Source organism: Rattus norvegicus, chromosome 8 (genome assembly GCF_036323735.1).
Source record: "Rattus norvegicus strain BN/NHsdMcwi chromosome 8, GRCr8, whole genome shotgun sequence".
NCBI classification, from domain to species: domain Eukaryota; kingdom Metazoa; phylum Chordata; class Mammalia; order Rodentia; family Muridae; genus Rattus; species Rattus norvegicus.
The window spans coordinates 14,435,807-14,461,600 of NC_086026.1; the positions used below are offsets into that span (position 1 = coordinate 14,435,807).

The 25,794-nt window shown below is 40.8% G+C and overlaps 1 protein-coding gene across 2 annotated transcripts in view; it reads right to left on the reverse strand.

The window, feature by feature from the left end:
* Window positions 1–671: 671 nt before the first annotated feature.
* The window catches only part of Arhgap42 (Rho GTPase activating protein 42), a 230,111-nt gene continuing 204,988 nt past the window's right edge, over window positions 672–25,794 (reverse strand). For both annotated transcript variants that reach the window (XM_576354.9, XM_006242515.4), the window contains exons 13-24: window positions 23,860–23,922; window positions 22,610–22,684; window positions 21,730–21,814; window positions 20,890–20,948; window positions 17,700–17,805; window positions 15,734–15,893; window positions 14,027–14,171; window positions 12,333–12,716; window positions 11,801–11,957; window positions 9,805–9,867; window positions 4,246–4,325; window positions 672–3,777 (exon numbers count right to left, since the gene is read on the reverse strand). In XM_576354.9, the coding sequence (XP_576354.3) occupies window positions 3,689–3,777; window positions 4,246–4,325; window positions 9,805–9,867; window positions 11,801–11,957; window positions 12,333–12,716; window positions 14,027–14,171; window positions 15,734–15,893; window positions 17,700–17,805; window positions 20,890–20,948; window positions 21,730–21,814; window positions 22,610–22,684; window positions 23,860–23,922 (1,466 nt within the window). In that variant the 3' untranslated portion in view covers window positions 672–3,688. The remainder of the gene's footprint in view (window positions 3,778–4,245; window positions 4,326–9,804; window positions 9,868–11,800; window positions 11,958–12,332; window positions 12,717–14,026; window positions 14,172–15,733; window positions 15,894–17,699; window positions 17,806–20,889; window positions 20,949–21,729; window positions 21,815–22,609; window positions 22,685–23,859; window positions 23,923–25,794) is intronic.

The window sequence follows — 25,794 nt, forward strand, 5'->3', positions numbered from 1 at the left end:
CTTGCGTGGTTCTACAACTGAAAAATTACAGTTTGTGAAGCTTGCCTCTGTACATATTAAACATATTGTTTGAAATGACTCTTAAGCTATGTATAGCAAATATGAACAGAAATTGTTTTCCTGATTTGAGCTGGGTTCCATGCCTGCAATCAATCCATATTTTAGAATATCTGTTAGAACATAAGGTGTCTTATTTATACACAGTATTCCGCAATCGAAAAGACTCAGGCCTTTCTCAATAAGGCATGCTCAGGCAGCACTATCAGATAATGTTCTGAATTATTAGGACAACTTTTCTAATTAGCCTCTGTGTAAGAGAAGGATTTGAGGTTGGAAGAGAAGTTAGCAGCAGGATATCTTCACAGAAGCAGAGAGAGATTTCATGTATTCTCGACATAGCGTGTGTTCTAAAGGCAGTCACTGTATGGATCGGTAACTACTGAGGAGAAAATGGAGGAAGTCTTATGTATTTTTATTGTTACTACTTGGCATCCCAGTAGTTGGGGATTAGCAGAAATATAAAGTAATACTTGTTCTCTCTTTCACCCACTATCCCTGACAAAGTCTGACAGCAAAAGGGCTATTGGTGAATATTTCAGTCCTGCCTGTAACACAATAAACCATATCAGTAAGCAAGAGACAATGCTTCTTCACACTGCACAGACACTGAAGAGATTGAAAGATTCTTTTACTTTTCAGAAACTGGCAAACAATACATTAGGAAAATCGTTCAGTTGAATGACTAACTTGTATGAACCAAATGGAGTAGAATGGCAGCACAGGCCAAGAGTCGAATATACCAGTGTTTCAAACCCAAGGATACTCATACAGAACACCCAAGAGAATTACATCAGTCCCCAATGCTTTCCTCACATCCATCAAACTATAGGCCTTTATTTGGGTGCATACTGTAGCATTCAGAGTGTGGGTATGACAGTTCTAACACATCTCACTGTCCCTGAGCAGGTCAGGTTCTTCATGAAGTTGATAGCATCACAGTTTGGAGCGGGACTCTTTCCATCACCAGCGATGCTCTCCTGCCCTGCACAGCTTCCTTCCGGGCACTCCAGAGCACACATCTTCATCTCTGCAGTGCTCTTGCATGCCTCATCTGCAGGATACTTACTTCAGGGGAAAGCGCCCTTAACCTTTCTCCCATATATCCTCATGGTTTCCTCACATATGCAATCAACACAAAGAAAGAACTCTTAAAGCGCAAGTGCAACATGAACCAGCATGTTTGTGTCTTGTTTCAGGGAAGGAGCCTCAAACACATACTGACAGAGTAGATCTCACCAGCAGAAAGGAAAGCTGTGTTTCATAACCTAGTCCTACAAAGCTCTAAGTGAGCATCCATGGGTTTAGCTCACAATTGGGAGGCAGGAATGTTAGGGTCTACATTAAAATAAAATGAAAAGTTGGGATTTCTCTGTGCAGCAGCAGTGGAGAAAGATATTGGATACTTACTGCCAAGTTGGTCTTGGAGAGCAAACCAGCTTCCCTGCAGGGGTGCTGATCTAACAGGTTGCAAGGGGTTGATGACAAAGGGCTTCAACAGAAAGCCCTGCAGAGAGGCAACTGGTGCATTACAAAGGCTACTTTCAGTCCCAGAAAACGGTGACCAGAGGCAGCAATGCCATTTGTATACTAAAAACCACCAGATACCCACCTTGACCAAAGGGTTTAACAATACCTCACTGCAGTGTACAGAGACTAGAATCCAGAGGAAAGAAAGAGAAAGAGCCAAGATTTCATCGATTTCCTCTCAGGTCAAATCTTTGTGAGATGCTTTGCACTCATGGCCTTCAGTTCACTGGTGTTATTTTTGGATACATCTGTTTGTCAAGTGTTACTCTCTACTCGTTAATTCTAATCCATATCTTAACTTATTTAAAAGCATAAATGCACTGAGGCATAGCGCTGTGTGAATACTCTGCTTATTTTCTCTAGAAGTGCTGATGTAATGCAGAATAAACCAAGACTATAGCCTATACCACACAACAATAGCTTCGTAGCTCTTTAGACACCTGCGTGTCTATGAAGTAGAGAAAAGGTTGAAGAAGTCAGTTAGATAGCAAGGCCACATGGGCACATGCTCTGGGCAGACAACCTTTCAGACTGTGGAGAAGAAGTGCTTTTTGTCATTGTATATATTCATTGGAATTATTGAAATAGGTTATGATAGAAGGAGTGGCTGATATACAACCCTTAGTTTGCAACCTCATAAGGAAGAGTAAATACCTCTCTGCTGTATGAGGTCTATAATTCAGTGGAATTCATAGGAAAGGCTATGGCTGAATGCCATCCTAGAAAACCTTGTAAATTCCACTCCTGTTAACAATGATGGCTTGCTCTCAAACTCTGTGGTCGGGGGCTGGAGTTACGACCATTAGTAACTCAGTTCCCTCGGTAATTCTAGTTCAAGGCTATTAGCCTCTCTTTTCTGACCTTCATGGGTAAAAGGCATACATGTAGTACACATACACACATGTGGACAAAACATTCATATAAATAAATAAATCTTTTTTTAAGAAAGCACACTTTGTGGTCTAAGAATCGAGTAGGTGTTCATTTCCTGTTTCCAGTAAAAAAAGGTTTAGAAGGCACAGTTTCTCAATTAAGAGTTCAAACAATGTCTTTATCATTTGTACAACAGCATCTGAGTCCAAAACTTCCCCATCATTAAAACCAGAGGCCGTAGCAGTTCCAGTGGGCTGGCTGCATGGTACACCACACCTTTACATTGGCCCACAATGGCCATTACAATGTCACCATACTGACAGGAAGCAAAAGATGTGCACATGTGATTTATTAACACGTGTGTTTTAATGGAAAATTTTATAAAAGTCCCAAGATCAGTTTACATGACGTCTAAAGGAAGGATGGTTCATCTGGGCTTCATAAGTCACATCTAGCCTGCGACAAAAATATACCCTTACAGGCTTTACAGACGTGTTTCTCCGACTTGCGCTTGGAATCAGAGAAACCATCTACTGTTCTGGATGGACTGCTTATGGTGGAATCAGTGTTTGACTTACACTCGGCTTACTTTACAGACTTCATATACATTATTGCTTTCAAATACTATCATCTTAGAAAACAAATAAAATATAGTTATGATAAAATAAGGACTGATTTTCTTGAAATGTTTAGGACCAGCAAAACAATCACATATAAAAACAGTATATTAAAAAAACAAAAATAATAAATGAACAATTTAAATTACAATTTTAAAGTAATGATTTCAAGGTTCCCCAGAGACTATCAGGCAATAAGGAACAGATTTTAACATGGGCAGAGCAGATTTCTGACTTCCAAATTTGGGGTATGCAGGATTGGGTTTGGTATCTAGGATTCTGCAACTGCTAGCAAGCAGACTCTGTCACAAATCACTTCCTCTGAGAAAGGGAGAGGGAGAGAGGGAGAGTGGGAGAGAGGGAGAGAGAGAGACAGGGAGAGAGAGAAGCATATCTTAAAAGTAAGAAAACAGCAAAAAGAATAGCTATGATGCAAATATGTGTGTTTCTCTTTCCATCAAGTAGGAGCTACATAGTCTGCTGGTGAAAAACTTGAGACACATAGATGTTTCTTTTAGTGGCTGGTCCCCCATATCTGTGTCAGATAAAATTATAGCACTGATTATGTGTTACCATGGATACCATGAAGATACTGCCATCCACTAATACTATTAGAGGAAGACAACGTAGTTTTCAGGGACTAGTCCTGTTCTGCCTTCATAAGTCGCCTTTAGCCACCCCGGCTCCACTGATGGATGTACTGGTCAAAAAAGAAGCAAATAAATGTTACTCCAAATAATAATGCAGCTTCAAATAATTACTGCAAACTAAACAGTCAGCTAAGGATCTATGTACTCATGTTATTACTGCCCTTACATAGTTGGAAGACTCTCTGGACTCCCACAATCAATTAGATAAACATATTTGTCTAAAATAGCCCGTTCTATATGTTTTTGTAAATATAATATACTTTCCAGGCTAGCCCTGACAGACTCATTATGTATCTCTGGCTGTCCTCAAGCTAGTGGTCCTCCCGCCAGACTCAGGAGTGTATTACCATGTCTTGTGAGGAAAGGTTCCTATGATGGAGGCTGGGATCTAGAAAGATGTGTTCCCTGAGAAAGATCTGAGAACCGGGGTGTGGGATGGAATCTGAACCCTCTCTAACTGTGCTACGGTTCCTTCATGCTCTCCTAGAGTCATGGCAGTAATTGACAGAGATACTCACCATTGGAAAAGATCGCCCCCTGGGGAAAGGACAGCTCATGGCTGTGCTCTGCTTTGCAGGAGTACATGGCTTTGGCTTGGCTGGAAGATCAAGAAAGTTCATAAAAACAACATTAAATTCAAATGTAGCTAAAACTACTTTTTAAAACTAATTAACTAACTTATTTATATCCTGAGAGCAGCTTGCCCTCCCTTCCTTCTCACCCTCCCTCCTTTTCACTTCAGTCCCCCTGTCTCCTCAGAAAAGAGGAGGGCATTCTTGATATGCAACCTGACATATCAAGTTGATAAAACTACTCTTAATTAATGTTAATAATACTTAGACTGTAACCTAAAGATGAGTACAGATGGGTCCACATCGATGCATTCTTCACAAACTGTGTATGATTCTACTGTGAGCAGATCACACCCTGTATACCACTGACACATTGGAAATTCTTCTTCTGTTTCTACTCAACATATCCTAAGCAGGCAAAACAACTGGCAGCCAATAGCATAAGCTGGTTTTAAATATACTGTGATCTGGCTGGGCAGTGGTGGTGCACACCTTTATTCCCAGCACCCGGGAGCCTAGGCAGGCAGATCTCCATGAGGTTGAGGCTAGCCTCATCTACAGCGCAAGTTCTTCAAAAGCCAGAGCTACAAAGAAAGACTTAGTCTTAAAAAACAATGACAACAAATATATGCTGTGATTTGTTAGAAAGCTCCTGAGAATGCTGCTTTGTCGTTGCTTTGTTTTTGCTTTTGTTGTGGTTTTGTTTTTTATTCCACTTTAATTTTCAAGTTATCTTATACCTAAAAGATATGGTAAATACGTTGAGTAATTGTGATATTTGAAGAATAAGAGTGGAGGTTGTTGATGAACCTCATTGTCTGGGTGATGATGGACTCCATTGGATGCTTTGCAACCCAGAAAGGTATTTATATCACTCTTAAAAGGAACAACGACAAACCCCTACACAGCCAGCACCAAACTCTGGGCAGCCAGAGCCTCTGTTTTAAGAGCAGCCAGAATCTGGGACTTTCATATGAAATCTGATTTACAAACACCAGAGACAACACTAGAGCTCTATCAACCAATGCTGGCCAGGGAGGAAGTTAAGAGACAAGTCCCCTTTCCTCTGCCACAGTCCATTACATCCCGAAAGACTTGCCACACCCCTGACTCCACCCACCATGTCTTTTACAAGGAGACCAAGACATGGTCATTTCTGTCTTTATTGACTTGATGGCTTCCCTGGCACCCTACAAACTCTGAGCTTCCTTTTCTGTTACCTGCTCTCCTATTATCTAGAGAGCAAGCAGAGGACATAACTATGTGGCACTACATATGGTGGCTCAAAAGTTTGAGTGAGGGTCCACTTGACCCTGAGAGTGAAGTGTGGTTCACAGTGTTGATGAAGAGAACCTAGACATCTCTGCTGAAGCCTATTCAAAGCTGATTTCACCTTTAGACTGTACAGAAAATTATTACAAATGCACAGTCTGTTTACTAAACATCTAAGTGGTCTTTATCTTAGGACAGCCCTCTGACTTCACTAACAGCTTACTTTGCTAATACTCATGGGTTATCTTTGTAACTATAGTTCTGGCCAACTTTCATATCTGTAGGCTCCTCCCCAAACACACATTCAACCAACCACATGAAAGTATTCAGGAAAAATATGCATCTGTCTTGAATACACACAGATCTTTTTCTTGTAAGCATTTCCTAATCAACATGGATATAATATCTATATACAAAGCATGTATACAGTAGGTATCTACAATATTCTAGTGATGGCTATATCAAGGCAAATGCCATACACTGCCTATGAGAGGCCAAACAGCCGTGGATTTTGTGCATTGGAGGAAAGTTCTCAGAACCAATCTTTTTATGGAAAGAGAGAGAGGCTTGCTGTTCAGTGTTTACTTAACAAGACTACTTAGCACTTTATAATAGAAAGGCTCCATCTAGTGGAACAATTCCATTATTGTTTCTGTTTTTGATTTTTTTCTTTTCTTTTATTGGATATTTTCCTTACTTACATTTCAAATATTATCCCCTTTCCTGGGTTTCCCCTCTGGAAAATCCCAATCCTATATGACCAACCCCTACCTCTATGAGGGACATGACTAGACAAGGCTGACCACTCTCTCCCTACCTATTCAGTATAATACTCGAAGTCCTAGCCAGAGCAATCAGACAACAAAAGGAGGTCAAAGGGATACATATTGGAGAGGAAGAAGTCAAATATATTACTATTTGCAGATGATATGATAGTATACTTAACTCACCTCAAAAATTCCACTAGAGAACTACTTAACCTGATAAACAACTTCAGCAAAGTGGCTGGATATAAAATTAGCTCAAACAAATCAGTAGCCTTTTTCTACTCAAAGGATAAACAGGCTAAGAAAGAAATTAGGGAAATGACACCCTTCATAATATTCCCAAATAACATAAAATAACTTGGTGTGACTCTAACCAAGCAAGTGAAGGATCTGTATGACAAAAACTTCTAGTCTCTGAAAAAGAAAATTGAAGATCTCAGAAGATGGAGAGATCTCCCATGCTCATGGATTGGCAGGTTTAATATAGTAAAAATGGCCATCTTGCTGAAAGCAATCTACAGATTCAATGCAATCCCCATCAAAATTCCTATTCAATTCTTCATACAGTTAGAAAGAGCAATTTTCAAATTCATTTGGAAAATCGAAAAAAAAAAACAGGATAGCAAAAACTATTTTCAACAGTAAAAGAACGTCTGGGGGAATCACCGTCCCTGACCCCAAGCTGTATTACAGAGCAATAGTGATTAAAAAAAAAACTGTATGGTATTGGTACAGAGATAGGCAGGTAGATCAGTGGTATAGACCCAGAAATAAACCCACACACCTATGGTCACTTGATCTTTGACAAAGGAGCTAAAACTATCCAGTGGGAAAAAAGACAGTATTTTCAACATATGCTGCTGGTTCAACTGGAGATCAGCATGTAGAAGAATGCAAATTGACCCATTCTTATCCCCCCCCCCCATACAAAACCTTAAGTCCAAGTGGATCAAGGACCTCAACATAAAACCAGATACACTCAAACTAATAGAAAAAAAGTGGGGAAGAACCTCGAACACATGGGCACTGGGGGAATTTTCCTGAACAAAACACCAATGGCTTATGCTCTAAGACCAGGAATTGACAAATGGGATGTCATAAAACTGCAAAGCTTCTGAATGGCAAAGGACACTGTCATTAGGACAATAAGGCAACCAATAGATTGGGAAAAGGTCTTTACTAATCCTACATCTGATTGAGTGATAATATCCAATATATACAAAGAAATCAAGAAAGACTCCAGAGTATCACATAACCCTATTAAAAAGGTACAGAGAGCTAAACAAAGAATTCTCAACTAATGAATATCAAATGGTCACGAAAGAACCTAAAGAAATGTTCAATATCCTTAGTCATCAGGGAAATACAAATCAAAGCAACCTTAAGACTCCATTACTGATTCTTAACTTCCTAGTGATGTTTCTCACGCTGGTGACCCCAGCCATAAAATTATTCTGTTGCTACTTCATCACTGCAATTTTGCTACTTTTATGAATCATACTGTGAATATCGGATATGCAGACTATCTGATATGTGAAAGCGGTTGCAACCCACTGGTTGAGAACCTCTGCAGGCCAGACAGGCAGAAGAACAAGGTTAAGTCTCTACCTGAGGCCAGAAAGCAACAACAGTATCAAAGAAATGCAAATGAGGTTTGTTGTGGCATGGCGGCTCGGTACCCTGTGCCTCCTCAGGAAGGAAGCCATGATGTGATACCTAGTCTGGTATTTGTGAGTGCTGTGGCGTGGGTTCATGCAGTGCAGCAATTATCCTACTGAAATAGCAGTGTGATTCCACTGAGGATTTCAAAAGAGACAAACCCAAAAGCAACATGCAAACTGTATTTCAGGCTTTGGCCAAGACGGTCATTGTCATCCCTAATAACTAGCATGTGCCTATAACCTTCCAGGCAGAAAGTACCCTAAGGGGAATACTTGTGTTCCCTTTTGTTGTCAGACTATTGAAACAATGGGGTTCCAAGGAATTGGAATTCCTCCAGGCAACTCATACTGGACAATGGTAAAAAGGGAAGCCTGGTATCCCCAGAGGGGCTCTTCTCCTTGGAGAGATTTTACAGTTTTGACACCTTAGTAGAACACCCTGTAAGAGAGAGATGATGGGGCCAGCCCACTCCTTGATTAGGACTGCTTTGTTTATACATGTCTCTTGCCCGCTCTTTAAACACAGATCTTTTGTTGCACTCCAAAAAGGGACTTGTTGGAGGATGTTACCAGGACTCTTTGTTCCTCTCTTGAATGTATCCTTATTCAATAACTCTCATCTGTCTGCTTTTCTCCATTTCCTGTCTCTTTAATTAGCCTACCGAGGGCAGGTGGGCAGGCCTGGCTTATTTTATTAAAGCTCTGTGGAATGACTTGCATGAGCCTGAGCTTTGACGCTAGCAGTGAGGATAACATCATAGGATTGTGTGTACTGAAAGGAGGCTTGCTGGGAAGTTCACACACTTGTAAAATTGACAAACAGCAATCATCAGCATGAGTATAATCAAAAATTAACACCAAGAACCTTTGGTTGAGAAACTACCAGAAGACAGACATATAAATCACATACATACACATACACATACATGTATAGCAACTACCCAGTTGTGGAAACTCAGAAATGCTCCAGCACATCTGAAAAAATGAGGAGGAGAGGCAGGTTCGTTCGACAAGCAAGCTCATTTTTATGCTTCTATGAAGTACCTCTTCTAAAGAGAACATTTTGGTAAACTGGCCAGTTTCGTGCAATTCCATTATTCAAATTAAAACCGAAGTCCTCTGCAGATTAGAGGAGTTTGGAAAGACAGAGGAAACTGGAACTTGAGACAGAAGCAGCAAGGAGCAGACCCACAAGACTGGAAATGGAGCCAGAAAAACAGAGACTCCTTGGCTAGTTAGCTCTGCAGTACTGTGATGTATTGTGCATTATTTTCTGGAAGATTCTTTCAGAGCACCAATACCTTTTAAAAGTCAAGCATATATTTTTGACATTGATCCCAAAATTTCACTAAACATGTACTAAGAGACAAGTTACAGGAACTTCCAATCTTAGAAAATTTGTTTGCAATCCTTCTTTTGGATGAGAGTGCAGGACCTTATGTATCCCAGGCTGGTCTAGGATGATCTTCAACTTGGCCTCCTGTGAGCTAGGATTATAGGTGTGCACTTTCACATAGTTTATGGTGGGCTATGGATCAAACCAGGGCTTCATGTACCAGGCAAACACTCCACCAACTGGGTTACAGTCCAGGTAGAAGTCTTTCCCAAGCATTTCAGAAGAAAGGTATCATGGTGACAATCTGATACAATGCTGTTGGCTGACATACTCTTCCTGGTAAGGGCTTATTATTTCATTATCTGAAAAACTGAGGTCCTGCCTGTCACAAATTGTGTTGTATCAGCAAAATGCAGTGCCCCCACCACTGTTTTATTTAGTTAATGTGTTAATGCTTTTGAGAACATACCGTCCAGAAGAAACTGGCTTGAGCGACCCAGCATTTTCAAATAATTGAGCCTTTGCTGCCACTCTGAAAAACAATTTTAAATGTATTGAGTAATATTTAGAGAATTACAATATTTTCATATTTTTAAATGAAGTCAATCAGAAAAACAAGACATTCTGTTCAGTGGGATTCCCAGGACTACTGTGGAAACAAAAGAAAACAGAAACTGCCATCCAAGACCGAAGCACAGTAGAACTGCTTCCTGCTTTGATGTGAAAGAGCTCAGTCTGTGGCTCACAGAGCCTGAGACTGTAATGGACCTACAGTTTGCTCCCTGGGCTCTCAGGGTCCTCATCCTTTTTATCACTGAAAACAAAGGTTGCAGCAGAGAGAACATTCCCTCCCACTAGGCTCCCAGCAGGAAGCATGTCATTGGCTCTTGTGCTTCCACAAAGAAGACTCACAGTTGACATGACAGGAGGAGCTGTTACTCTTTGACTGCAGAGGGACATTTTTTCCTGTGTTTGTAAGGTGGACATTTTGCTATAAAGCAAAAGGATAAAGGAAAACCTTTGAAAATACGTTCAGTAAATGAACGTGCTGGCTTGCATCTCGCTTAGCCACGGAGTGTGTGTTGGAGAGTGGGGAGGGCAAGGTGGAGTTCCGGCTATAGAACTGGCTACAGAACAAGCAGAGCAAGTGTACTTAAAGCATCCTTGATAAATTCACACACAAAAATTTAAACTCCATAAATGAGGCTTTAAATTTGTCTTTAAATAACCTTTTTAATCCTTCTAATTAAGTCATTAAATTATTATTATTTAAATAACTTTTTGCATGCACGAAGAGGTCACAGGACAACTTTTAGGAGCTGGTTCCTTCTACCATGCATGCCTTGGAATGGAATTCAAGTCCTACAGTTTGTTGGCAAGACCCTTTATCCACTGAACCATCTCACTAGTCCCAACCTTTTATTAGTATTCCTCATAGAACTGTAACAGATAATTCTGAGGACCACTCCTCATCTTACTCAAAAGACAACCCCCAAAATCCCAGAAGGTTTTCTGTCTCCTAAAAGATAAAGTATATATTTTCTTATCTCCACAGACTAACCACCTAAATTTTAATTTCTTTTAAGAGCTTTAAATGAACACCAAGCAAACAGACTTGCAAACAGATTCATCTAACTGGACTTATGGAGACGGGCAGGGGAAGTTGGACACAGTCTGCAGCTAAAGACACAGAAAATCAATTATGTGCAGAACAGTTTATGAGCCCATTCCTATGGAGATGAGCTCGGCCAGTGAAATGCTTTACTAAACCTTCAGCCCTTCTAGGACAGATGAGTACTGTGTAGGGAACCTGATGGTCAGAGAACCCAGGGCACTTAAACATTTAGACATCTGTTCTGGTCTCTGACGAGGCCTTCGCTGATACTGCCACTCTTGATGGCAATGAGACTATAGACCTTCAGAGGAGACCACACATGGGTGAGGGCTCACAGACACCGGAAATGTTCAGCAACTGCCAAGAACATGGAAGCAGAGGAAGAAGAGCTTCCTAGTTGGATGTTAATAAATTCTTTCTTCAGGTTCCCATTCATCCCTCCTCACCCTCTTTTGCTCCCATTTATGTGCTGTGTTCTATAAGCTTTATTTTTTGGGCACTGTATTGATGAGAAGTGCCCTCGTCCTATTGCCTTCATGACCCTAGTTGTCTTTAACCTTGTGGAGGTAGAAAACCCTCACTTGTGGGAATATATATATATATTCCCACATTAAGTCATGACTCTGAATGTAGACTAGCTTTTGAAGCAATAACCCATGAGATTAGTGATACCTTAACCCTACAGTAACTTTTACATTACTTATTGAAGTGAACAGAGTCTTACAGAAGTTAACGATACAGGCTTTATAGATGAGCCATTCAAATATAGAACTCCCTGATTCTTTTAGTACAGGCTCAACCCCTCTGCACCATTAGAAGGCACAGTGAATACAAACTCATTCTAACTCACACTGAGCCAGGTCGCTGGTAGCCATTGCTGGAGGCGGTGTCTAGCCTTAACCTCCGGCACATTTTTGGAGGCAGCTCTGGGTTTGGTGTGGCTTTGGGTGACTCTTTGGAGCCTATAGAAGTTAAGCTTTGAATGGATCCACTGTAGCTCTTGTTTCCTACAAAGAAAGCATAAGAAAACAGGCATGGTGCTATTAGCCAAAATAATAGCAAAAACACTGCACAGCACATCACAAAAGGCAGCATTTTCATCCAAGAAACAAGAAGGTACAGAATGTTCTTTGGGTACAGCGGTCCATCACTTAGGGAGATCAAAATCTATAGTAATTACAAGACATCAACCAACCCACAAAGATGGAAAGATTCAGGGGGGAAAATGTCACAGTGCTGAGAAGTTTGAAAACCCATGCTCAAGAACAAAGCAAGAAAGCTCAGGTGGTTTCCCCATTAACCTTGTCCCTGATTAGTCACCCTGAATGGGCTAGCCAGAAACACGGACTGTGCCTTCCAGCATGGGCTCCTGGCTTCCTCACCTTCTGCTGCAGAGATGGATCTGAGAGAGGAGGAAGCAGAGGATCTTTTCAGTCCTGAGAGCCCATAGGGCCCTTTCTTGACTAGGTCTATGGGGGGAGAGACGTCCCCCGGGCTGGTGACCGAGGCCACACTCTGGCAATCTGACTCCACGTCTGTTTTGGTTGCATCTTCTCGAGAACTTGATTCTGGACTAGTTGTCCAGAGACCCAGACTTTTCTGTCCATTGGAAGATGATGGGGCTGCGATCCAGGGAATCCCACCTGACTTCTCCCTGGGCTGGCAGGAAGTAGACTTTGTGGTGCTGTTTTGTTCAGAGGAGTGGGAGGAGAGTGACTCTATGCTGCCCATGGGTGTGCTGTCTGGGCTGCTGCTATAGGAGTCACCTGAGGAGAAAAAAGGGTCAGTGGCTATGGTCATTAACACAGCACCCACCACCTTGTGCAGTATGTTTATCGCGCCTTTCATGACCATCCGACCCCACAGGCATGGTGAGCCTTTACCTGGTGTGGTAGATTATTCCTCAGGACTAAAGAAAGGCTTTAACGTCTGCCTCTGATGGTGGCAAATGTGACAGACCATGCATCCTCCAGGATGATTTTTTTATGCATCTCTATGAACTAACTGTCTCTATGAACGAATGTGGATCTTTGAAACATTTTTGAACTCACTGGAAGTTGAACAAAAATTGCCTGTGACAGAAGACTCAGAAGTAAGAGAAGTAGGCTCCCTCCATGATATTGTGTATTTTTAAAAAGAATCAATGGAAAAGGCTCATTTCTATTAGAAGGCCTATTTTTGCCTTCTTTTATTTTGCTGATCAAAGATGGCTCTGATTTACAAGGTACCAGGTCTCTGTCATTCAAAGGTGCCACTGAATTTCACCAGCAAATTGCGAGCTGCTCCCAGCTTTAGAAGGAAAGATTTTTTTTTCATTTTCCTACTATGAATATAATAACACAAGAGACTGGCTGTTGGACTAGGGCGTGACTCAAGGGTAGAATGTTTGTCTAGTCTGCCATTTAACTAGGTTTATTTTTTAATGTTCCTAAAAGTCAAAGTATCAAAAGTCATAAAAATTACGCTAAATCTTGCAAATACACCTAAATCAAAGTTTACTAGACAATTTTCTATTAAATATGGATCACAGGGGAACACTGGGGGCCTGGTGGAAAAGACATCAAAAATGAGAATCACCATAGTTTAACATTTGTCATCAGGTCAAGCAACGGCCCACCCTGCCTGGAGGCTTGGTTCAGAATAAGAAATCTGTGATTTCCTGTGTGCTGTTGGTTTGCTTTATTTCCTAATGCTCTTTGGGACAGTCTGACATCCAAGAGTGGATTCTTTAAGAACATAATGTGAAAGAAAGCTGGAAAAGTGTCTTTTCAGTCCAACATCCGCTAGCTTCTCATCTGCTACTCTGACAACAGGACAAAACCTGCCACAAGTAGCACCCAGTGTCCTTAATCACAGCCACAGAAAAGAGAGCAGTGAACAAACTACTTTTTCCCTTTGTAGCAATAATGAATTTGCTTGCCCAAGGAACCTTACCATGATGCTGACAGGGACTGTCTCAGCACTAAAAGAGGGGTGCTAGGGAAAAAAGTACCCACAAGGACATCTATTTATAGTCAGTGAAGTCAGAATAATCAGAACAATGAGGGGAGCCACTTCCCGCAATAGGCACACTTACTATCAGGCTCTGCCAGGCACGGTGTGTACCTCCCTCTGGGCTTCCTAGAACCTGTGGACAGGCAGATGGCACGCGTCCTTCGGGATCCAGATCGAGACTGAGGCTGAGGAAGAGGAATGTTTGGGTCTGGGGCAGTATGAAAAATCTACAGAGGAGAAAAATGGACTGTTGTCAAGAAAGAGTGAAACTGCCCTGTGCATCCACACCGTAGAAACTCTATTGGCTATAAAAAGCATCCTAACGGTGCAGGAGAAGCCTGATTCAAAACTCTTGTTTTCCTTTGCATCTAATGAATAACACCTCTGGGTTTTCATCTTTGCTGTTCTCCATAGCTTATGGTGAAAGTGAGATCTGACATCTTTAGGGAGCCTATTGCATGAGCGAATGTCTACGCCAAGAACCTCTGCTTGTTCATAAGGCACTGCTCTTTCATCTCAGGAAAGTATAACCTGGGACAAACTTGGTTCTGTGTGCCTTCTGGTGAAGGAGCTCTTGCAATGCATGGGAAGGCCCTGAGATGCTGAGGGTTCTGGGCTGTAAGGAGGTGGGCTAGCCATCAGAATTAGGGTAATCAGCCCTTCAAATTTCTGCATCTCAAGAGTCTGTCACTTGATTCTAGGCCAGAAGGCTGAAGACTTGTGCTCACATGTTATTAACAGAGGACTGTACTAGTGGAGATTTGTCTCTATAACTTCTCAGTTCTGGAAGCCATGTTAGACTTCCTATGTGTATAGATATTTGGTCATTCTCAGATTTCTGACAGGGTTGAAGACTGATTGTAGACTCATAGCCTATCAGGCTGTTTAACTCTGAAAATACATATTATATTAGATAGTTATCAGATAGTATACAAGCTATCCAGAATATAAAATAGATATTAAGCCTTTCTTAAGCTGGAATGGATAACTAATATCTGTTTAACTGATAAAATGTTGGATTGGGTGTTAGGTATATTTTATGCTTTTAATTTGAAAATCATAATAGTTGTGCTCAGCTTATATTTGAGAGAAAAATTTTCTTTTTTTTTTAATTAGACAAAAAGGGTGAAATGTAGGATGATGTCATACAGGTGAAGGCAGGTACAAGATAGAACGAGGCCTGTCATTGGATGAGAAGGAAGGATGGGCAGGACAAAAGTTTGAGGGAAGAGGAGGAGACTGGAACTGGAGGAGAAAGAAGCGGCTGGGAGAACATGGAGGCGGATGTTAAGATTCCTCTCTGCACCTTACAGGAAGGTATGGATGTGTACAGGGCTTTGTGTGTCTAGATGAGCAAATTATGTATTACCAATTGGATCAGAGGCTATTGTGTTGTGTGTTCTTTCATGTGGCAATTTAAGTTCAAGGGAGTGTGTGGCGGCTAGAGATGTGTGTATGGTGGCAGCCTGCCTTGGGGACTGGATGGGTAGAGAGATTGCTGCCAGGCTCAGAGAGAGGCCATCGGCAGTGTGATATGGGATGGAGCAAAGCAGGTGAGACACTTTGCTGACTGAAATGAAGATATTAACCAAATTCCTTGGGGCACTGCAGTGCAGGACCCAGTATGGGTTAAAAGACAGCATTATATTTTTTTATAATTTTACAGCAACAGGAATTGGCAAGGAACTGACAAGATGGATGTTTTACATCTCAGATCACAAAGGAAAGCTCACAGAAAATACAGTGTCCTTAAAATCCAGCTAGCAATGCGAGGAAGGGTCTCTGCTACCTTCTCATAGTGCTCGATCAGGATCTCCACCACTATGTTCTGAAACTTGATGTTCATCATAGCAGCCACGGTTTCCTCCTGTGCTCTCATCAGCGTTGGACCAAATATGACGCCAAGATTCGAGATAGTCATGAGATTTTGTTGGCTATGTAGAGATACTCTGAAAAAAAAAGAACATGAACCCTTAATGTAAAGTTTCAATAGGTATGAAATGTTCTTTCTCTATCAGTATTGGTGTATTAAAAAATTAAGCTATATATGCCACTAGAGGGCAGTTTCCCTGACCAGTATTGCCCATTCCCAATGGATGTGAGTAGGAAATAGAACAAAAGGGAAGAAAGGTGTTTACAAGATTAGTAATTAATTGCTTTATAGGAGAGGTCACACTGCTGTATAGTAGAACTAGACATTCCCACTAGCCTACTGTAGTTTGGCATCGCTTATGGAGCTTCCCATCCCCTCTTCTCCCCTGACTCCCTAGGAAAATGACAAATGTTTAAGAAAATAGAAATAATATTAGAATATTTATAAATTATGTACAAACACTCATTGAATTTTCACATGGCACAATGTTCTATGTCAATTGAAGATTTAATGGTGGGTCTGGCAAAATGATTCAGAGGGTAAGAAGTTTCTGATATGCAAACTTGATGACCTGAATTTGATTCCTCAGCCCTGAGATGGATGGAAAGAAGGGATTCCTGAAAGGTCTCCTTTGACTCCACAGGTGCATTGTGCCTGCCCACGCCATCTTCCATATTAATATAAATAAGTATTTATATTTATAGTAATTTATAGAAAAATCACAGAATAATAACACTAGACAAAAGCTAATAACTAAAAAGATCAAATTACTGAAGGAAAGATGTCTTAGGGGTTTTAATTTTTGGTCGTGTTTTTTTTTTCCTGAATTAGATGCAATTTTCCTAGAGAAGCATCAACTGTTTGGTACTTCTGTATTGTACTTCTAGTAAACAGACAACTGAGAGTAGGTGAGTTAACAGTATATTTTGATTCAAAGAAATTTCTTAGGACCAGTTCTTAATTAGCTTCTTCTACCATTTTTGAAAATTCTGGGGATTAAGTTCAGAAAAATCTAGGCCTGGTGATAGAAACCCAGCATCTCAGATACTGAGGGGGCGCAGAAAGCAAATGTGAGGTTCATGCTCTCCCACTGAGTTACATCACCAGTTCTAATCAAAGCAAAACCAAAGTAAATCACTACAGTGAGTCATCAAATCATACAAATAAAAAGTCATCTGTCAATCATCTATCTATTTATCTATATACTTATCATGTATCTATCTGTCCATTCATCCATTCATCTATCCATCCATCCATCATAATCTGTCTATCATCTATCTACATCTATTTACCTATGTGTCTATCACCTATGTATCATCTATTTATTACCTATCTACATCTATCTGTCTATCTATCTATCTACCTAATTATCTATCTAGCTATCATCTACTTGCCCATAATCCCAGTTACCTACCTGCCTACTTACTTATCTGATAATCTAAGTGAAATAAAATCTTCAAGAAAAACTGTGGGCCCCACGGAATAATCTGCATCATCTTTATGATCTGAGAGAACTTGTTGACCTTAGTCATACCTAGCACTGGTCTACAAACTCACTATTCTAACACACTTAAAAGAACTGGGAATACTATAAAATAACATACATTCCTTCATACATTTTTAAGTTGACATGAAATGTTTTATCACTAGTTTCATGGTTACAGGGGACACAATCATCTGCATATTGGAGACATGTAGATTGATACAAAGACAAACACATATCTTAAAAACAAACTGCATACCATTTTCTAAAGCTCCCTCAAGGGAGTCCAATTACAACAGCAATCACATAACAGCATCATTTACTTTAAGAAGACATGAACAAGTTCATCTTAGCAAGACTAGCAAGTCATTACAGGAACATTGTGAGTCACAGAATTACTTGAGCAGGTGTTTAATCAAGATGTCCAGCATCTCTCTGTTTTTCTCCGGCAATTTGTGCACCAGTGCATGGACAGCCTCCACCCTGTAGTTTTGGTCGTCTGACTCTGTTATGTAAAAAGGGTTACAGATGTAATTATGTTCAAACCTGTGACATAAACATTAGTCATGTGAACATCACATTCAATCCTGCCATTCATGCCTTAAAGCGGTTGCTTCACATGATGCTATTAACACATCTTTTAGGCTAAGAAATGCTGAATGAGTTTGCCCATGGCTGTAGTGTTAGGAAGTATTAAACCAACCTGTATTGTGCCTTGTTCCTCGTTACTAAACTCTATTGTTCTGGCCTAAGCCATTGCCTGCTTGAGTTTAACAATAAGACCTTCATAAATATAATACATGTGTATACATGTATGTGGTAGGGGATATGAATTATAGATTCTGGTGTAGACTGCCCAGTCTGTTAGCTGATATAATTCACATCCCTACACAGAAATATGCTAGAGCTAAGCCTGTATGACCAGAAGGAGCCAGAGTTCCTCTCTTCAGTTCATAGTCCAAGGGCAAATTCAGTGTAATTGTGATGGTTTGAATGAAAATGGCTCCTGCCAGTTGACAGGGAGTAGTGCTGTTAGGAGCTATGTCCTTGTTGGAGTAGGTGTGGTCTTATTGGAGGAAGCATGCTACCATGCTTCCTGCCATGATGGTAATAAACTGAAAGTCTGAACTGTAAGCCAGCCCTAATTAAATGTTTTCCTTTATAAAACTTGCCATAGTCACAGTGCATCACCACAGCATAACACAATGACATTCCTGAAGTATGGGCATTATGTAAACAGAAAACAGTGACCTCACAGTAACACTAGGACATCTAAAACTTGAGAAATCACCTCAGCAAGTCCAGTGCTGCCAGACTAAAAGCCTGGGTGCCTGTAACATTTCAGAAGGAACTGACATTACCCCGTTATCAGTAGCAAGTTTGGGTAAAGTGGCCGGCCTTTCAGGCTCTTTCTCAAACTCTTTGTAACATCACAGGCCACCTACACACACCCGTGTGGAGACAGGAGGAAAGCACCCAGGTCAATACTGAGGACTCTCTAAGCTGGTAGAGTAGAGATGCCAAGACTCTAACATACCAGCTAAGTAAATGAAGGCCAAGACTCTAACATACCAGCTAAGTCTATGAAGGTAAGAACATTGAGAACCAAGGCCAGAGTAAGCAAAGTTACACAAGAAAATATGACTGCATAGGCAAAGAGAATGGACTGAAAATGCACTGGACAGAGATCCCTCACTGAGTGAGGAGGAGGGGCAACTGTAACAGTAGCCTTTAAGATCTGGAAGGAGGAAAATGGCCCCCAGTTCAAGACTGGAAATGGCTACCAGCTTAGATTGCTACACTGTGAGGCTTTACACTAAGCAAACCCTTGCCTAAGACCAAAGATGAACTCATCTGCCTAAAAATGTATTTTAAATATCAGGTTACTCAATGTTTTTCAAAGGTGAAAGTGAAGAAGACTTCCCGTCAAAAACTTTTATCAGCTCAGTTGTAGTTCAATTTTATACATTTTAGACAGTTGTTCAAATATCACCAAGTAAAAATCTCTGGATTAAGAGTCTAAAACCAAAATAAATGACAACAGCTCCTGGCTTATAGCCCTGGCTGGTATCATACACTGGTGTCTTAGAGAAGTCATTTACCTACTTCAGGTCCTGACTGGCTCATCAAAAAAATGAGGTCCTATTCCTCGGGCCCTACTCATTTTGCAAAGATGTGTTCATATGAACACATGTTAACGGAGAGCATCCGGAAAAAGCCTTAGGAAGGTGATGAGCTAGCATATGGCCAGCCATGGTTGCTGACCTTCAAACCAAGTGAGCTGTGCTCCCTGAGTCTCCTTGGCATCCCAAAGCCTGGCGGAAAGGAAGGCACCTGTCTGGAGGATTTGTCAGTATTTTTGTTTTTCTTCAGTGTGAAGAATGAAGAGTACTTTTAAATCACAGTCACACCTTGACAATGAAAGGCCAACTAGTGTTAGCGTAGGTTGCTATAGTTTACATTGTGATAACCAATCAGATGCCCAGCTGGCAGTCTGGTTCCAATAGCTGTAAAGTATGAATTACTAACTCCTTAGGTTACATTCTTATTCTCTTCAAGCTCCCAACTCCTGATTTCCTAATCCAATCAACCATGACCACTAAATTAAACACTTTGACCCCCCCCCCCCAGTGACATAAATACATGACACAAATCTGAGACTATAACAAGTAACTTCAGGGGAAGGGAATTTATACAAGATTTTGCACTGGTTCATAATGTTTGGTCTTTATTTTTCAGCCTTAGGAGTATAGTATGTAAGTGTGAACACTGACATAACTTCCTTCATACACTCGTGATCATGCTTATGATAACCACAGTTGCTGTCATAGGGATGGAGAGGTGGCTCAGTGGTTAAGGACACTTCCTGCTCCTATAAAGGACCTGGGTTTAGTTTCCAGTACCCATATCAGAAAACTCATAACTGCCTGTAACTCCAGTTTCTAAGGATCCAATGCCCTCTGAACTTCAAGGGCATACACCTGATATACATAAACTCATGAAGTTATCCCACATAAATAAACATTAATAAAATTTAAATTTTTTTTTCTGTCAGTTGGCTGGTGGTGGTAGTGATGCATGTCTTTAATCCTAGCACTTGGGAGGCTGGAAATGGCTACCAGTTTAGACTGATTGCTAAACTGTGAGGCAGGTGGAACTCTGAGCTCTGAATTCGAGGCCAGCCTGGTCTCCAGAGCGATTTCCAGGACAACTAAAGGTACACAGAGAAATACTGTCTCAAAAAGCCAAAAAGAATTTTCCTGTCATAGAAAACATGCTTTTGTTAATTAAATAAGAAATTAGAATTTTTTTCTACAGTCTTTTCAAATCACATAAGACTGTCACTTCAATAACAATGGGTTTTGGGGTATAGTGATGGTAGTCATGATTTGTGTTATTAAAGGACAAAATATTTAGTTTACTGTGTACTTTTTATTGGCTTGGAAACCACAGCAAATGCTATAATATGCCATATTGGCAATATTTTTAAGCAGCATATGAAAAAATGCTGAGGAGATTTCAATGTGCATATGTAAGTAACAGGCACTAAAGCTGCATCGGTTCTGTGCTTTGGGTAAAGGGTACTTACTGACAGCAATGATGAAATCCTTGTGCAGTTTGTAAGTCATCAGTGGTTCTGCAAGGCACCTGCAACAGATAATCAATGGACAGCTAGAACTGTACAAACCTTGGTCTCCCTGCATTTCCAGGTTTTCTTTTAAAACCCTGTGATTGCTTTTAGCCAATCAAAGACAATGACTAACAGAATAATTGGCTGGTTAGGTAGTATGAGAAAGTCCTAGAAGGGGGCTCCTGACGGTGCTAAACTACAGACCTCAGACAGACACTAGCCCTAAGAGCTCTTATCACAGTTGTGTGAAAGGGAATGCTACAGTGATGGCAGAAGCTGGCCTAGCATGTACAACACCCTGAAAGATTGGTTCCCTAGTAACCCATGCATGGCTGTGTACACCTGCAGTCCTAGCACTGTTGAAGTAGAGGCAGGTGGATCACAAGTTCATGGCCATTCTCAGGCCATGGGAAGAATAAGTTGAAGGACAGACAGGGATAGAAGAGAGCCTGTCTCAAAAACAAAAACAAACAAAAAGAAAACAAGGAAACATTGGTGCTATAACTTTAGAAAACCTCATTTCAATATATTTAAAAACACACACAAAGCCTAAATATTTAAGCAAATGAAAACACTAACTAGGGACGCACAGCTTTTTAAGTTACTGTTGGCAAAAGCACTATGAGTTCCCGAATATGTAAATGCCACTGGTGCTACTTCCTCTTATGTAAAGGCTTTAACTTTGGGGAGTGAGGACCCCGTGCATGGATTCCATGTAATCATGTGATTACTTTCCAAGGAAGAGGAGAGCATGCATGGCCAGAATTCCCAGTATTCCCAGTACTAACCCCTCCTCACCTGAGGTAGTTTTTCAGCCCGCTCGTTATAGTCTTATTGTCCCACAGCTCAATATCAATGTCCATATCAGGAGGGGACTTCGGAGCTAGAAAGAATAAAAACTGAAATGTTTAAACTGCAATTCAAAATATTTCCTGTGTCATGACAAGAACATATACCAACTCAAATGGGCCAAAGCGAGAGAAATTCCCTTCTTAGGACTCCAGTAGAGTTCAGGAAACTATGCTCCAGTAAGAAAGTTGCCTTTGTGATCTGATTGAAAACTCACTGTTTCTTACCCTCAAAGTTACCATGTAGCATTGTTGCCTCCTGAATCAATTTCTTGGAAATGGCTGACAGGATGGGGCATGCTTCTAAGTGTTAGTGTGGGCCAAGTTAGTCATCCCTCACATATCTGAAGAAGCAGGTTGTATTATCACCCTCAGTTTAAAAATGGAGGAGACAGAGACCCAGAGAAGCTAAGCAAACTGCAGATAGAAGAAAGCTTTTAAATGTTGGAGCTGGGATTCTGAGTCAGGAAACAGTGTAGAACTATAAAGGGCGTCTATAGGCCCATGCATGTTCCTGTATCACTTGCCAACAAAGGACACCTAAAAGAGTCCAACCTCACAAAATTGCCATCTGTTACAGAGCAACGTTTAAAACTGAATAAATGAACTAATGTTTTAGCAGACTGGTAAAATATGGGTTCTTACTTCCATGATCTTGGGTTCAGGTAGCAGCACCCCCACATTTCGAAGCAAACTTTCAAAAGTTAATTTTCAATATGATGTAAGAATTAACAGAAATAAGAAACTATCTATGTTACGGAGAAACCTGAATTGGATTACCTATACAAATATCCCAAATCAATGGCACCCCAGTTTCCTCTAACACTTACAAAATGTGGTGTTCATGAGTTTCTGGACCTTGGAGTTCACTCCTCCTATTCGGTACAGGCCCAAGATGTTGATGCCTAGTGGGAAGAAATTCACAAGAGAATGACTTAAGGAGCATCTCAAGCAGAGTGTAAAACTCCCAGAGAAACATGCCCAAGCGGACTCTGAAAGGCGCTCATCCAGTTTTGCGGTGGCTTCTTCCCTGAAAGCACGCAGCCAGCACAGATATCTCAGAGCAGACACTGGAACTGAACCGCGATTTATGTCTTTTGACATCTTCAAAGTCCTGAAGGAAAGCTGCCTATTCATCAGTCTTTGAATATAAAAACGCACAAATCAAAGAAGACCAATATTTCTCGTCTATTTCTTCTGTGTTAGAGTCCTCTGCATTCAATGATCCCAAATGTCATTTGTGTCTTTATTTCAAAGGCAGGAGTGCAGACTGAGAGAATTCAAGGATTCTACTCCACCCCCTAAACCATGTACATGTAGGAAAATTCTGAATGTGAGTTCAAAGGACTCCGAAGCACAACAGGACTTCTGCTTTAAGCAAGTATCTCGGGAGGTAAACATATGTAACCACTTTCTGGGGGCAGTTTTATGGGGTCATGATTTATTTCCACAGGGGAAGCTGAAAGACACCAAAAAACAAACAGCCATTTAAGTCACAGAGGGGAAGAATATAAGGCAGATAGACTATGGCTGCAATCTTCTTAAGATCTGACCTCTAGTATTTGAAAAACTGAAAAAGCTTGCAATGATAGATGGTATTTTGCCCTCCAGCTAGAAGTAAATGTTTGACAAAGCTGAGAGGAATAGTAAAGGGGTTGGAGAGAGGCCACAGTGGTTAAGAGCACTGCCTACTGAAGAAGCCAGGTTCATTTCCCAGCGCCCACAGATGGTTATCACCATGGTTAGCTCCAGCGCCCACAGATGGTTATCACCATGGCTAGCTCCAGTTTCAGGGGATCTGATATCCTCTTCTTGCTACCAGGCAAGCACACAGCACATAAAATTATATCCTGGAACTTACAGATACTCATATAAAATAGAATAAATTTTTTAAAAAGCATATAATCTGATTGAAAATATAGCTAGCTATATATTCAAATAGTTTAAATTTATAGCATTCTCAAAATGGTTTTTGTGTTCATGCCCCAAAGCTCACTTCCATTTCTCACTGAGGGGTTTGAGTGAGAGAGGGAGACATACATACATATGGGGATAACCATGCACTCATCCCCAAACTCACCTCTCGTTTCCACAGCTTGGATACATTTTCTCACGAAGTTGAACCCTGCTTCATTTAAGTACACTGCAAGTGAGACACAGCCGAATTATGATCTGATGTGAAGTTTGCCTTCCCCACTTCAGCTGACTCTGCTCTGTTCTCAAGAATTATGAGTATGGTGGTTGCTACAGCCTTCATCAAATATCTTAATTCATCAGGGAGCCTCACACTCAGTCACTTCATCAAGCTGCATAGTGGGAAGCATGGGCCTCTCCATGTTGTGTTGAGGCCTTCCGCTTTTCCTGGGGCAGCAATCCCCACTTCCAGGAGAGTGAAAAGTGAGAGTAAGGCCTTCCAAGCACTCATTCTTACTCATGAGGTCACTACAGCATCATGAGGCCCTTATCATAACTCATCAGGTTGCTGAAAACTCTAGTGCTCTCTTTTCATTTAGGATCTGAGTTTCAAGCTCGCCTCTCTTGAAGTCATGCTTTACACTCAGAATAACTCAGATGTCAGTCCTCGTGCAGGACCTCTGTGTTCAGAACCTCCCCAACCCCTAGTCCTGAAATAAAAAATAGGAAATAATTTTCCTAGACTTTCTTTGAATCAGGCTAAGTGTTGGCAAGATGGTAAGTGGACAGAAGCACTGACTGCCAGACACCATGACCAGAATTTGATCCCTGAGATCCACAATGAAGAAGCAGAGAATCATCACTGCAAGTTGTCCTCTGAGCTCCACACAAATACTACTACAGCACGTGCCCACTAACTACAGTCATCATTCAATGTCAATCACGTAATACATAAGCTGTGAAGGCAAAAGTAAACTAGATAATTACATAAAGGAAAACATTTAAAAATGCTAAGCAAGAGGAAAAACTTGAAAAGTCTTTATATTGTAGTAATTTTCATCACATGTAGGAGGTGTGTAATTTTTTAGTATGTCAAAATAGTAATAAATAAGGGTAATTGAAACCAATAAAAATAAAATTTTTCCAATATTAAAATGGTTTTAATTTTAATGTAAAACGTTGGGTAATTGAGCACATTGTTCAGCTTATCAATAAAACTGGATAGGAAGAAGAAACCATCTTCAAACTGTTTCAATAAAACCAGTCTTTAGCACATAGAACAAAGAAAACAGTATCATGAAAATGGAATTATTTTGTCACATATTCATTTTGAGACAAATAAGTAATAGATAGGCTATCTCTCAAATGCAGAAGCAAGAGGGTTCTGAGAGGTGAGAGGACGGAAGGCAGAAGAAATGCTTAAAACCAGATAAGAAAGAGAGAAAGATGATTGTACTCTTTCATTTAAAATTCATGTCACTAGGAGCTGAGGAGAAGACTCAGTAGTGCTTGCAAGGTAAGCAGGATAACTGGAGTTCAGATACCCAGCAGGCCACAAAAAATACAAAAAATAAAACAATAAGAAAAATTTCTCCCTTGGTGGACCTGGTGGCTCAGACATAATTCCAAACCCAGAAAGCAGAGACAGAGAGAGATTCTCCAGCTAAGCTGGTTAGTGACACTAGCCACAGGGGCGAGCTCTGGATTTGCCTGAGAGACCTGCACTCAGGGAATAATGTGGAAAAGCAATGGAGGATAGCTCCAGACCACAACCTTAGGCCTCACCATTGGCACACAAGTGCACACACACAAGCACGCACACATATACACAAACATGCTGAGACATGTAAAAACATCCAGGCACTTGCCTGACAACACATAATGAAAATGGCAAAAGAGAAGTGTTTGTTAGTTGACATGGTTTTAATCTCTTTTATTAAGTATAAAAATCTCTTTCTTATAGGACGCTAAAGGATGAATTAAAATAACACTTGGAAAGCGACGACAGTGGTGTTTACTTAAGTAGAGCAGGTGCTGTGGAGTGTGGCCCTGTGCTCGCTCACGCCTGTTGCTGACTGCAGTATAATGTAAACCTCTGTGT